At 39.6% G+C, this 10,626-nt stretch overlaps 1 protein-coding gene across 1 annotated transcript; it reads left to right on the top strand.

The window, feature by feature from the left end:
• The first annotated feature begins 1,062 nt into the window (after positions 1–1,062).
• LOC149138213 (uncharacterized) lies at positions 1,063–1,554 on the top strand. The gene is made up of 2 exons (XM_089450286.1): positions 1,063–1,164; positions 1,261–1,554. The coding sequence occupies exons 1-2, from the start codon at positions 1,063–1,065 to the stop codon at positions 1,552–1,554; spliced, it is 396 nt and encodes a 131-aa protein (XP_089306412.1).
• Positions 1,555–10,626: the final 9,072 nt, after the last annotated feature.

Genomic DNA, 10,626 nt, shown 5'->3' with positions numbered 1-10,626 from the left:
CAAGGCATATGTGCAGATCACTATGCCCATGGAGAGATTACTGAAGTAGGATGCGATGTTTTGCTGGAATGATGATTTCCAGAAAATATTAGATGTATTGAAGGAAAATATGGTTATAGCGCCTACTATAGTGTTCCTCAACTGGAAGAAGGAATTCCATGTACATGTAGATGCATCCTGCGTAGCATTCGGAGCAATATTAACCCAACCAGGCGCAAGTGATATTGACCATCCGATTGCATTTGCGAGCAGGAAGTTGTCTAAGGAATAAAAGAATTATTTAACCACGGAGCGCAAAGGATTGGCGATGGTTTATGCTCTCCCAAATTTTAGGCATTATTTGTTGGGTGTGCCCTTCAAAATGTACACAAACCATTCCACCTTGAAGTACATTCTCAACAAGCTTCATTTGGTGGGGGGGGGGGAATTTGTAGATGGTTACTGCTCTTTTAGGACTATGACTTTGAAGTAGTTGTGAATCCAAGGAGATTAAATGTTGGACCGGATCACCTTTCGCGTATTGAGAATGGCGATGAGCCTACAAGTCTTGATGAAGGATTGCTTGATGTGTAGCTCAGTGTCGTGTGCGTCGTAGATGAACATTTTACAAACATAATCCAATTCTTGTCTACGGGTACCGCTCTTGAAGGTTATACAACACAGAAGAAGAAAGAATTCATGGTCAAGGCCTCGAATTTTTCTTTTATTGTAGGGCACTTATATAAAATGGGATCAGATGAAGTTCTACGTAGGTATGTCCAAGATTATGAACGAAAAAGCATCCTCATTGAAGCACATGGAGGAGTTGTTGGAGAACATTATGCACGCAAACCGACAGCACATAAGATCCTACAAGCTGGGTTATGGTGGCCAACTATGCACAAGGATTCCAAGGAATATTGTCAGGCATGTGATGTCTGTCAGAGAACGGGGAGATCATCGCGAAGGGATTAATTTCCTCTGAACCAACAAGTGTCGTTACAGGGATTCAATAAATGGGAAATAGACTTTGTGGGACCGATTCAGCCCCTAGGAAAGAAGATAGGAGAAAGATACATCATTATGGCGACTGAATACTTGATCGGGTGGGCTGAGGCGCAACCCGTGAAGGATTGCAATGCGGATATAACTGCGAAGTTCATATTTGAATACATTTTGTCTCAGGTTGGCTGCCTTAAGATTTTGATGAGCGATAGGGGTTCGCACTTCTTGAAAGAAACAATTACTGCTTTTCTTGAAGAATTCCATATGTATCATTAGAAAAGCATGCTGTATCACCCTCAGGCAAACGAAACAGTGGAAGATTTTAATAAAATCCTGGAGAATGCTTTGACGAAGATTTGTAATGCAAATAAGAATGATTGGGATGTACGCATACCAACTGTTCTTTGGGCATATAGAAATACATGTAAGAAGTTAATTGGACAGACACCATTCATACTGGTTTATGGGCAAGAGGTAGTAATGTTGTTGGAGTACATTGTGCCCAGTTTGCGAATTGTTGTAGTTACAGAAATGGCAGATCGAGATATCATGGAGGAATGCCTCGTGTAGATAGTTGAGTTGGAAGAAGATCGCTTCTTGGCTGTTTTTCATCAGCAGGTGCAGAAGGCTCGTGAAAAGGCGTGGCATGATTGCCACATTAAGCAGTGCACCTTTAAAAGTGGAGATGTAGTATTGCTATATGATAGTAAATTTACGAAGTTTCCAGGGAAGTTTCAAATGCATTGGTTGGGACCATACATCGTCAAGGAGATTACAAATGGAGTTGTAGTTCAGCTCGTGAATCTGAACGGGGAATTGTTTCCAGGAAAAATCAATGGGAGTCGGTTAAAGTTGTACTGTGGTGATCCCACCCCTGCACAATGACTATATGGATGCATGACAATATTAGTACTCTAGGAAGCTGTAAGGTAGTGCGGGACTATAAACTACGCTGCCGGAAGGACAGTTTGATGAATTGAAGGGGTTGGGCGAAGGTTAGGAGAAAGACGCAGGGGGAGATGTGACAAAGGAGTTGCGTTGGCATGGTGGGTCCCACGCAGCCTAGCAAAAAAGTGATCATTGGAAGAACTGTAAATTATTGGATGGATATTTTTCCATTAAAGGGAGCAAGGGGGAGCATTTAAGGAGCATATATTTGGAAATTTGCCGCTAAAAGTGCATTAATGACATATATCTGGAGGGAACGGATGGATTTGAATTCAAAATGGGCTATAAATACAGCATCCTGCCCCACATTCGAACACTTTGCTTTAGAGAAATTACTTTGAGATTTTACACCATAGTTTGTGCTAAGACAATTGTTGCATGTCTGGAGGGGATTGGAAGGCGACTCGAGAGAATTTTATGTCAGACCAGGAGGTAAATCCTCAAATCAAATCATATTATTCATTCATGTTGTTCATTATTATATACAGGAGGGAGTGATAGTTTAGTTCATCTCCCGATGACTCTCCATCTTCTCTATTATTTATTTACACTAATTACAGTTGTTCACCCAATCCCTATGATTAGGTGTCAACATTCCCCCCCTTAATCTGAAGGGATTTTTGTGAGTCCAAGCATCGTTCTGAATCTTTCAAGATTTTCTCTTCCAAGTGCTTTGGTGAAGATGTCTGCAATTTTCTCATTAGTGGAACAATAGCGGAGATGGATTGTTTAAGCCTCAACATGATGTCGAATTAGATGATATTTAGTATTGATGTGCTTCATTCGATCATGGAACTTTGGGTTCTTGGCCAAATTTATTTTCGAGGTATTTTTAATCATGAGTGGAGTCGATTGTACTTGTTTTACCTGCAAATCTTCAAGAATTTTCCTGAGCCACACAATTTATTTTGTTGCCTCAGATGCTGCCACATATTCTGCCTATGTTGTGGAATCTGTTGGAACTGATTGTTTGCGTGATCTCCAAGAGACAACTCCTGATCCAAGACTCATAGCATAACCTGAAGTAGATACCCCAGTTTCTTTGTCTCCATCGAAGTCTGAATCAGAGTATCCAATCAAGCTGAAGTCGCCCACCTGTGTATACTTGATTCCAAAGTCTTGAGTTCCTTTCAAGTACTTTAGAACTCTTTTTGCAGCAAACCAATGTCCCTCACAAGGCTTTTGCATAAGCCTAGAGAGGATTCCAACAACAAAATAAATGTATGGTCTCATAGTAGTCAGGTAGTTGAGACTTCCTACAAGCTGTCTATACTTTGTTGCATCCTCAAATTCTTTTCCTTCAATGGATGTGAGCTTTAAGTTTTGTTCCATTGGAGTAGTGAGAGGATTGCATTTAGTCATGCCAAACCTGTTCAACAAATCTCTAATGTACTTCTTTTGAGAAAGGAATATGGACTTCAGATGTTGAGTTACTTCAATACCAAGATAGTAATGAACATAGCCCAAATCATTCATTCAAAACCTTTCCTCAATTCCTTCTTTATGGATGCAATGTAGCTCTCATTGTTCCCTGTCATCAAAAGATCATCTACATATACAATAAGATATACAACTGTTTTTCCAACCTTCTTGACAAACAAAGTTGCATCATCAAGATCATAATGTTTGAAATTGAGTTTCAGAAGATGCTCAGTTAGTTTTTCATACAAGGCTTGCGATGCTTGTTTGAGGCCATACAAGGATTTCACAAGTTTGCATACTTTATCTTCATGTCCTTTCACAACAAATCCTTCAGTTTGGGACATAAAAATATTCTCTTTTAGATCTATATTCAAGAAAGCAGTTTTTACATCCATTTGATGGACTTTCCAACCGTTTTGAGCTGTTAGGGCAAAGAGTGTCCGGATGGTAGCCCAGTTTGTTGTGGGGGTAAAAGTCTCCTCATAATTGACCCCTTCCTTCTGTGCAAAACCTTTTGCCACAAGCCTGGCTTTGTGCTTGTCAAGTAAGCCATCAGTTTATACTTGTTCTTGTAGACCCACTTGCAACGAATTGGTTTGGTTCCCAATGGAGGATCAACCAGCTTCCAGGTGCCATTCTTTATTAAGGCATCATACTCCTTTTGCATTGCTTCTTTCCATTCATCATGAGAAACAACTTCTTTGAAGGAAGTTGGTTCAAAATCTGTAGACAAATTCAATTCACAATCATAAGAAACATCCATATCAACAGGTGAATCAGAGTCATCTACATCACCTCCATTTTGCTGGTTTGAATTTCTAGTTCCTGTCTTTCCAACCTCATCAGGATGAACACTTTCAAGTGTCTTTGTCATCCACTTTGGGGGGCCTTTCTCAGATGGTCTAGGTTGCTCAGTTGATTGAGTTGGGACTGAATCAAGATTGAGTCTCCCAATTTTGTCAATCACATCACTCAAACTATCATCCATTGTTGGAGTTTCATGCGGAGGGGAGAGTGCTTCAGAAGAAGATTCCACAGGTTGATCTAGTATAGAAGCCCCCCTTAAAGATTTGGAATCTGATTATCAAATTCTTGAAATGATTTTTCATTTGCGAATCTATCCAAGAGATCAAGTTGTCGCTCAACAACATTGTCAGTTTTGGATGATTCAAGAAAGATTACATCTCTAGATACAAAAAACTTTATATTGATTTCATCATAGAGACAGTATGCTTTGGAGGTGTTTGAATACCCCAGGAAGATACACTTACGGCTTCTTGCACCAAGTTTGTTTCTATGTACCTTTGGTATCAAGGCATAACATGTGGAACCAAAGACCTTGAGATGCTTTATCGAAGGAATGTGCCCATACCACATTTCATAAGAAGTCTTGTTTCTAATAGCATTAGATGGACATCTATTCTTTACATATACAGCACATAGAACTGCATCAGCCCAAACCATCAATTTTACATTTTTGAAAAACATCATGGAGTGTACCATATTTAAGATTGTCCTATTCATTCTTTCAGCTACTCCGTTCTGTTGGGGATTATAAGGCACAGTTGTTTGATGTTTGATCCCATGTTGGCGAAGATAGTTTTCAAATTCATTTGAAGTGTATTCTTTTCCATTATCAATGCGAACAGAGCCAATATGAGATTATGCATCATTTTCAATCCATGTATGAAAGTTATTGAATGTTTGAAAAGCATCATATTTGTTCTTCAATAAATAAACCCAACACATTTTGGTGTAGTCATCAATAAATGTCATCATATATTTATTTCCATTTGCATAAGGAACAGGCATTGGACCACATAAATCTGAATGAATGAGTTCAATTTTTCTATGTGCTCTGGAATGTGAATCATGAAAAGTCTGTTTGCTATGATTTCCTAGAATGCAAGCATCACATTGCTTAAGTTTCCTAGGATGTGTAGGAAAACCAGTAACACCATTTTTCTTCAACAAGCGGAGGCTGTCATAGTTCAAGTGTCCAAATCTAGCATGCCATAATAGACTTGATGGAAATGTACCTTCTTCATAATGAGAATTGTATGATAAATTTTGTGCACGAGCAGAGGTACTCTGCAGCTTGAGAAGCCTTTCTTCTTCTATCCCTGTCATGGCAAGTGAGTGGTCTGATGCTTTTCTCACCTCAAGATTTCCATCAAACATATGAATGGAGTGTCCTTATTGGCGGATGTGGACCAAGGACATCAAGTTTCTCCTCAGCTGTGGGAGATATAGAACATGATGCAGAAGAAAGTCTGGAAGACCAGGCAATTTAAGCCTGATTGTAACAAGCCCTGATGGCTTGAGTTTTGATTTGTCTGCAAAGTATACTGCTCCATCAACATTGTCAGTAAATTCCTCAAAAGAATATTTTCTAAAAGTCATGTGGCAAGTTTCTCCTGAATCAAGCAACCAATCATTTTTCGAAGAAGCAAGTGAAGCATTAAATAAGCCTTCATTTACTCCAATATTACAGTGTGCCACAACATAGTGAGCGGATTCAGGTGCTTTACCTTCCTCTTTGTCATTAGTTTTACCTTTGGGTTGGTTTCTTTCCTGCTCAATTCTGTCCCAAGGCAACTTGCATGTGGATGCATCATGTGATCCACCTCTTTTGCAGCATATGCAGTGCAAATCTAACTTTTCTCCTTGAGAGTGTATGCCCCCCCTGCCTCTGAAATTTCTTCCTCTTCCTCTTCGACCACCTCTTCCTCTGGAAGAATCTTGAGCAAGATTCTTTTCTCTATGAGCAAGGCACACAGTCTCTTCAGAAGACTCAGGAGTTGTCTTCTTGCCAAAAGCTTTCTCTCTTTCAGCAAATTTTTTCACAAGGGAGTCAAAGGTAATATCTTTGAGGTTTCCATTTGCTTGCAATGACTCAAGATAATTTGAGTAAGTGGGATAAAGTGCCTTGAGAAAAGCTATCAGAGGAATATCCAGTTCAACATTAGTGACTTTGATATCATGCATTATAGATTTTACTTCTGATGCAAGAGCAAGAGGATCATTATTTTGTAATTCAAGGGTGAAGAGTTTAATCATGAGTTGAACAACTTCAAGTGCAGAGTGCGAGTCATAGAGTTCCTTCAGTTTTTGTAAGGCTTCGAAAGCATTTGAAAATGGCGAAATATGGCGACTCACCTCTTCATTTACGGATGCTGCAATCAATGCATAAGCATTGTTGTTCTTATTTTCCCAAATGGAAAATTCCTTGTTTGAAGTAAGTTGTTCTGGCTCTTTGTCTCCATTTCCAACACACACTCCTTTCCGCGACCATTCTGGATAGTTTTCCTTGTCGGTGAGAACCACTCCCACAATAGATATCAATGAATGCATTTTAAAAATCTGTGTAATGTAAAAATACTTCTGCTGCCAATGTTTAAAAAAAATTACACCTCTAGTGTTAAAAAAATGCAGTTCTGGTGTAAAATTGGGAAAAAAAATCACTTTGATATATAGGACAGAGGTATTTTATGGGGGAGTTGGTTTATGGGGAAGGGTTTCTATGTGGGGGAGGTAACATATGGGGAGTATTTAATATCAAAAAAATTTGAAGGAATTGAGAGGACTTCCAAAGTAGCGCTGAAGGTGTGGCCTAAGGTGTTCTTCTACCTAGCAGAGAACAACGTGATGTTCGAAGGAATTTTGATGAAGCCGAGCATGGTTACCCCTGGTGCCGAGTGTAAGGAGAGGGCCAGTCCTGAAACTGTTGCCCAATATACCCTGAACCTTCTCCGAAGAAGAGTTCCACCAGTCGTTCTTGGAATCATGTTCTTGTCTGGTGGGCAATCTGAGGTGGAGGCGACCTTGAACTTGAACGTGATGAACCAGGCACCGAAGTTGTGGCATGTATCATTCTCAGATGCTCATGCTCTGCAAAACACTTGCCTCAAGACATGATCTAGCAAGCCTGAGAACGTGGACGCAGCCCAGAAGATCCTGCTGTTTCAAGCAAAGGCCAACTCCCTTGCACAGCATGGCAAATACTCTGTTAAAGGTGAGTCGCAGGGGATATGAGAGAGATGTCAATCTACAAAGGATTTAGAACATAGATAGAATAGGAGTTACAAATTAAAGAGGAAAGCCAAAAATGGTGCTGGCTCTGATACCATGTCAGACCAGGAGGTAACTCCTCAAATCAAATCATATTATTCATTCAAGTTGTTCATTATTATATACAAGAGGGAGTGACTGTTCAATTCATCTCCCAATGACTCTCCATCTTCTCTATTATTTATTTACACTAATTACAGTTGTTCACACAATCCCTATGATTAGGTGTCAACAGTTTGCACAGCAAGGCCTTGGGTGTGAGGCAAATTTAACTGAGTGGCAGAAGGAAAGATTCTGGGAAAGAATGACTGCAACACAACCCATACCTACCATAACGCCTAGGTCATCAAGGCCTAAACCATTTGCCTCCGTAGTTGGAGAAAAGAAGCAAAAGAAGCCCTAGCAAGGGTCAGTGTGGCAATTACCACGCAAGAATCCCACAGAGGTTAGACAGAAGGAGTGGATGGATAGGAGCAAGAAGCTGACAAAACCCTTGGACTTAGATGAGGAAGAGTTAACTATGAGGGTTGAAAATATTGATGCCGACGAAGCAGTGCCAATTACCCAGCTACCATCTTATGTACCCCCTCAGAAATCAACAGCCAAAGTGACTAAGGACCCAGATTCGGCAAAAAATTAGGTCTCTATGCCATTGTTGCCAGCAGAAGTACATTTTGAGGTTAATATGTTAGCCTGGATACCAATTTTGAAGATGGAGGACTTAGACCTGGGTGATCACTCGAAGTTCCCACAGTTGAAACTGAGCAAATATATGAAGAAGGTCTACTATGAGGAGTCGGATGTTACATGGCTTGAATCAATGAAGTGGGCGACCAAAATTGAGCGCGCGAGGTTGCTCAACATGTTGTGGGTGCCACATTTTAGCCGTAACACCATTAATAATGTCTACATGTGTCAATTATTGATCCTAGTTCACGATGGGTGCCTTTGGTTGGGAGGACCCATTCCAATTACCGATATGTTAATCCACCAAATAACCTTGTTTCCATATCAGGGCGTGAACCCTGCAGATGGTTTTGTAGGGAAATCGCGGGAGAAGAAGTTGATAGACCAATCGAAAAGTGACTTTAGCTTGGTGAAGAAGGCGTGGGACCATGCGATTAGGTCCATATCGGATAGCATTGTGTAGTTTTCTGCACAAATATTGGCCAGGAAGATAATGAGGAAGTGTCGCATTGATGAAGTGTCGGCACCAATAGTATTTTTTGTTGTGGAATGCAGCAAAGGAGTGAAATATAATTGGGCCAAATATCTATATCATGAATTCTTGGAAGATTTCCGCGAAGCCTAGGAAGATGGCAAGGCGTTCCACTATGCATGGCTACTTCTTTTGATTGCTCTAGTGGCATGGAGGACGCCTGAGGAGAGCCAGTTCCTACAACATGATCCAGACTTATGCGAGGCTGTGAAGTTCGCCTCATTGTGGGTGACAAAGGATCTTGAACGTGTCATGGAGACAAAGATATTCTAGGTCTTATTCGAGTCGGAGTTGTGGATCGTGATCAAACAACCATCGTGTTTATCACCAAGCTTACATGTGCAGTATGCTAACATTGCAAACTTCAAGGCGGATTTTCACAATCTGTCTATCTGCGCAAAGAAGGATGCCACGAGAACATGGCATAAGTTTCCATTCTTGGTTGCAAAAGATGATATTATGGGGGTCATTAGTAAATGGCCAAGCAAATGGCTCACCCAATTTGACGCAAACGTAGGAACCTGTAAGGTTACTGAAGGTGAAACAAGGAAAACCATAGCTATGATAGTAGTAGCATAAGAAAAGGTGAAAGAAGCACAGAAGGCTTATATGAAAGAAAAGGCCACACAAAAAGAAGAGGTCGCGCAGCAGAAAGAAGAGGTCATGTAGCAGAAAGAGGCCTCTTCAAAGGAGAAAGAATCACCGAAAGTAAAGGTCTCTACAAAAGAGACGAAAGCGCCAAAGGAGAAAGTTTCCACCATGTTGATGAGCCTCGGTATTGCAACAAGAATGCTGCAACTCCCAAGGCCATCGACTTTAATTATCAACCCGAGGTTCATACAAACTTAAGAGGTATTGGCACTATATGTGCAGCATACAATGTGTCCTTCCTTTGTTGTCATGATGTAATGGAGTGCATCTACTGAAGTCAAATCCTAAACTAATTGTAGAAAATGAAATGTTCGAAATGGAACCTTAATCTATTGCAAGAAAGAAAGTACAAGGAAAGAAACCTATTCTAATTGCATAAATATCATGAACTAAATGTAAAGGAAACTTAGCTTAACCCTATTTATCACATGTGATGATTTAAACTAACTGAGCATGAAATATGATCTAGAGAGTACTAACTGATGTGTGCATAAATATCAAAGAACTCATTTTTAAAATATTTTTTCTTTATAAATGCAAATGCTAATCTTTCCTTGATCTTTAGCGGGGGAGACAAGTGTGGAGCAAGAGGGTTAAAATGGTATTGATGGCATGGAGGTCAAGTAGAGGCCTAATCCCAGCTTCAATGATGATTTTTCTCAATTCGGGCTCAAAACAAGCTTTCCTACAGGATGCTACAGTGATTTCCTACAGGATCCCCTGATTTACTATAGGATGTTACAGATTTACTATACGAAATTATAATTCATCGAATGACCAAAAAAATAAAATTGAAATTGGATGGGACAAATTTTTTTATTAAATAGGATGTCTTAGGTCCCCATTCCAAGTGGAATCACTTAAAAATGCCTCTGTTAACCCATGCTCAAAAAATAGAAAAACATTACTAGTCGAAAATCTAGAAATTCGAGAACTAGTGAGCTAATAAATCTAAAAAATTCCTATCCTAATCAACTGCAAATGCAGTGGGGCAATTTTTTTTATGAACTAGAATTTTTTTTTATCTAATGCAAGTGGAACCAACTCGATTAAAGCTCGTTAGCATGCTCTAAAAAAAAGCAGAAATTTATTATTCTTTGCCACAAAGGAGTTCCATAAATCTAGATTTGGGAATAAGAAAGATAATCCAAGTAGCTCAATGATTACTATGGCCTTAAAAATATTTTCCAAGGATGAAATGATGCTTGTGATCCTGCAAAATAACTTACATTAACCATTTAACTCAATCCTACAACAAGAAATCATTAATACTAAATGCAAAAATAGAAAGAAATAAAAACAAGAGATGCATGTGAATTAGCAGTGAAAAG

The sequence above is a fragment of the Pinus tabuliformis genome, chromosome X (genome assembly GCF_031772625.1).
Source record: "Pinus tabuliformis cultivar Carrire ecotype Pingquan chromosome X, CPIR1, whole genome shotgun sequence".
Taxonomy (NCBI): Eukaryota; Viridiplantae; Streptophyta; class Pinopsida; order Pinales; family Pinaceae; genus Pinus; species Pinus tabuliformis.
Note: the sequence above shows the minus strand (reverse complement) of the source record. Positions and strands in the feature narration are given on the sequence as shown.

Coding starts and splice junctions, on each gene's coding strand:
- LOC149138213 (XM_089450286.1), top strand. CDS start 1,063: ATGGCGACTGAATACTTGATCGGGTGGGCTGAGGCGCAACCCGTGAAG. Junction 1,165..1,260: donor TTGAATACATTTTGTCTCAG/GTTGGCTGCCTT, acceptor ATGTATCATTAG/AAAAGCATGCTGTATCACCC.